General features: G+C 42.0%; 1 protein-coding gene across 1 annotated transcript in view; it reads right to left on the bottom strand.

Moving 5' to 3' along the window:
• LOC107096737 (low-density lipoprotein receptor-related protein 5-like) overlaps nucleotides 1-3679 on the bottom strand; it is a 56350-nt gene that overhangs the window by 35688 nt on the left and 16983 nt on the right. Inside the window, exon 6 of the mRNA XM_015393515.1 lies at nucleotides 320-516. Within this exon, the coding sequence (XP_015249001.1) occupies nucleotides 320-516 (197 nt within the window). The remainder of the gene's footprint in view (nucleotides 1-319; nucleotides 517-3679) is intronic.

Genomic DNA, 3679 nt, shown 5'->3' with positions numbered 1-3679 from the left:
AGGACTGGGTTATTTACTTTGGCCTTTTTGGAAACACATGAAGGAGCAATCAGCTAAGTGAGCTTAGTGCTTGGAAAAAATCTTTCATCTTTCATTCAGAACAAAGGGACAAGAAGAGAGGGACAAAACCTAAAACAGATAATTGATGTCTATTCTATTAACATTTCTCTATCTGAATAATGGGTCTGTTTTATGTGTTGTCTTCTCAGTTCAGAGGGGCCCTCTGCCTGCTTTGCCCCAAATTTCCTAAATCCGACCCTGAATAAAACCCTACTAATCGGGACCCTAACCAGGTTATGCTGTAAAATATTCCACCTACTGTACGGCTGCCGGTAGGACTCCAGAACCTGGATGTCCATGGGAGAGTAAATCCCACTGAGGATCTCTGTGGTTTTGTCTCCGCTGTGTTTGCTGCAGGCGTGGATGGAGCGGGTCTGCCAGTCGGTCCAGTACAAAGTCTCCTTAGACAGCGTCAGGGCAAACGGGTGAGTCAGGGTGCCCTCCACCACGGCTTCTCTGGAAGTTCAAACACACAACCGCTGCATCACACACTCCATCAGAAAGAATAGAAAGATTCAAAGCTTATCATTAAAATGTGAAGTGAAGGGAGGAAGGAAGGAAGGATTTGTGGGTTTGTCTGACCACCATTGAGAAAAACGACTGAAGCTGGACCAGCCAGAAGAGCAAGGTGCGCAAGAACGCTGGGACCCTTTTTCCACCCAGATCCCCGCTCTTTTTGGCCCTCATATCCCTCCATTGTCGCTCAAACTTGCCCCCACTGCCTCACCGCCTCGGACATTAAAACTCAACTCCATTCCACCTATTTATATATAAAAATACCATGCTGATAAAAATCCAGTCCACGTTTTCAACACAACCTTAGTGCTAATGCGCGAGGACATGCCAGATCCAGATCCAGTCCGTTTTTTTCCACCTGTTCACTGTGCTGAGAGCAGCGGAGCTGAAAGACCCGTGGCAGATATTAAAGACCGGGATTTCTGAGCATGTCATTTAGATTTTTTTTATCTTATCCTATTTTTATCTGGACTAAGATAATTCTCTTTGTAAATTAAAAAAGATTTTAAGCATTCTACTACTTGAGTAAAGTTAAATATGTAAGTTTGGTCCCCCTGAAGGCGGCTGCGCCTCAGAACTTCCATACCGGTTCTTTACCTGGGAATATGAGTAAAGAATACAGAAGCTAGCTTAAATGATCAATATGGAGACTGTAGGATCACATCATATTGTTTTCTCTATACCTCGTGATTTGTTTACTCAGCTTTACTCCTCGTTTGCTCTAGTTTATCCTCCGGATTTAGTCCCAGTTTTAGTCCAAGTTAAATAATTATTGCTCAGTCCAGTTGAATAATCCCCCGTTAGATTTTAGGACTGATTAAAACAACAACAAAAAAAAAAATTTCTTAAAGCTTTCAGGTTTGCCTCTCAAACCCATAGGAGGTCCACAATAATAAAAAGAACCATTAAATTTTATTTTACAAAAAATCAGCCGCCCAAGAAAAGACCAACCACATCCAGAGAGGATGTGCAGAACAACTCAGTTATCCAGGATTGATAGAGGAGGAACAACACGGATGTTTTATTATTACTGATCTTATTCATTTATCTTCATTTTGTTCTGTTGAATATGTTTAAAAACTTAATTTCCATCACATTTTCCTAAATGAAACATCCAGAGAAGTGCTTCCTTGAGTCAGGGAGAGTTTTTTTTTTAATAGAAAATACAGCCTCCTAGAAGGTCTGAGTTATTGAGCTGTTTTGTCAGTTAAATAAAATAATGTCAATAAAATAATGACTGAAGATTTTTAATCTTTAGCCTATTACCAAATATTCATACCCAGTGTAGTTTGCACAGGATTCAATTGCACTGGTTCCTGCATTAGTTCCAGTAATCCAATAATAACTTTAGTTGCCCATCGGTTATGTTAATTGAACTGCAGAGAATAATTAATAAACAAAGTTGTATAATTCTTAGTTTACAGTATATTTAAGATGCAAGTATATAAGTAGGGTCCATTCTGCTTTACTTCAATTCTCTAAAAATCACCAGAATATAGAAAATAATGTATAGTGAGTGAAAGATGTTCCACATAAGTACAGATCATTTATTGTTATTTAGTAACATTTAGTGTGCTATAAAAATGAGCTTCAGTGAAATCCTCTGAAAACCTCCAACCTATAGCTGCACCCATCCTCATTCACCCTGACAAGGGCAGCCTGTCCAAAACTCACTCCAAGGTTTGGTGAAAAGTTTGCAGGCTTGACAATGTTTTACATGATGTGGCGACGTTCAGCCGCTCATGTAGCACAACGTCACTGGCATGAAGTGTGACCTGAGCAGATCTGGTAGCTACAGCGGCACTTTTCTCACCCCTTCAGGTTACATTTTAAATAATATCCCAGCTCTTAAAGACCGAGAATAAACGAACAACTTCATTAAATTGGTAAAAAGAGCTAAATGTTCCCTGTTAATGAGACGGTTGGCAGCAGTTAGAAATCTGAAACTTAAACCTTTCACTGTCGTTGCTGTGGTTTCACAGACATGCTGCTGCTGCCAAAAACGCTTCAGAGCCCAGATTTGATGCTCTGCTAGCGGACCTCGCGCCGTTAGCATAAACATTGGTGGTGGAGCTGCTGCTGCGTCTCCAAAGGAACGGACTGTAACTCGGTCAGACAGGTCCAACATGTCGGTTTAGACTCAAACACATTCCTACAAGATATCCTGGAAGGAATCAAGCCTCTCATGCAGACTTCTGAGACAGAAAGGGATGAGAAACATCCAACAAGGGAATCGCAGCTTGAAGGCTGAACATCTTTCAACACGTCAGCCTTTTCACCGACAGCGTTCAGAGATCACAGAGAGAGAAGAACTGCTCAATGATGGGGATAAATGAACAAAGGTTCCAGGCTGCAAATGGAAAAACTCCCCCGATCTCAACAAATCAACCCCCCGACTAAAGCAATGATGACCTCAGCAAAAATATGGGCTTCAGTTTGCTGTGGCAACATCAGTCTTCTTTATTCAGTGCAGAGAGATAGAGCCGAGGTGAGGACTGAGACCCAGAGATGTGACTGATGCAGTGAAGGCGGAGCTTGGAGAGCAGAGACGTCAGCCATGTTGGTTTAACTGGGGCCTTCATTCCACAGCTCTGTTTGTGTTGGACTCTTTCTTTATTTTTCTTTAAATCTGTCGGTATTGCTATTCTGTTTCTTACTGCATCACCACTTTGTAGGAGAGAGCAGCTCACAGATGTGATATCAGATATGGTCCAGCTAGGATCCAAGGTTTGGAGCTCAGAAACTGAGAGCGCTGCTCTTCAGCTTTCAAACCAAAAGCACGAGTCACCTTTTTTCATTGAGCCGCTGTTTGCTGAGATAAAGCCAAACTTTATTACAGAGAGTGCTGAACAGAGTACTGGGGCAGTTCATGGCCTCAGTTTGATAGGAACCATCTCTGGATGTGTTGATCTGTACCTGGATCCAACAGAACCGACTGATTAGCTGAGCTGAACAGAACTAGAAAAGCGGCCACTAGGGGTGCTAGACCTCCTACATCAGAGAACCAGAAACATGTCTAATCAGCTGAGGGTCAGATCTAACAGCTGTTAGCTTAAGTGTTTAAAGTCGTAGGGAAGCGGCTGTTCCAACTGGTGCAGTTACA

This window comes from Cyprinodon variegatus, unplaced genomic scaffold, assembly GCF_000732505.1.
Source record: "Cyprinodon variegatus isolate N-32 unplaced genomic scaffold, C_variegatus-1.0 Scaffold646, whole genome shotgun sequence".
Lineage (NCBI taxonomy): Eukaryota > Metazoa > Chordata > Actinopteri > Cyprinodontiformes > Cyprinodontidae > Cyprinodon > Cyprinodon variegatus.
This window is presented reverse-complemented; position numbering and strand designations above follow the sequence as displayed.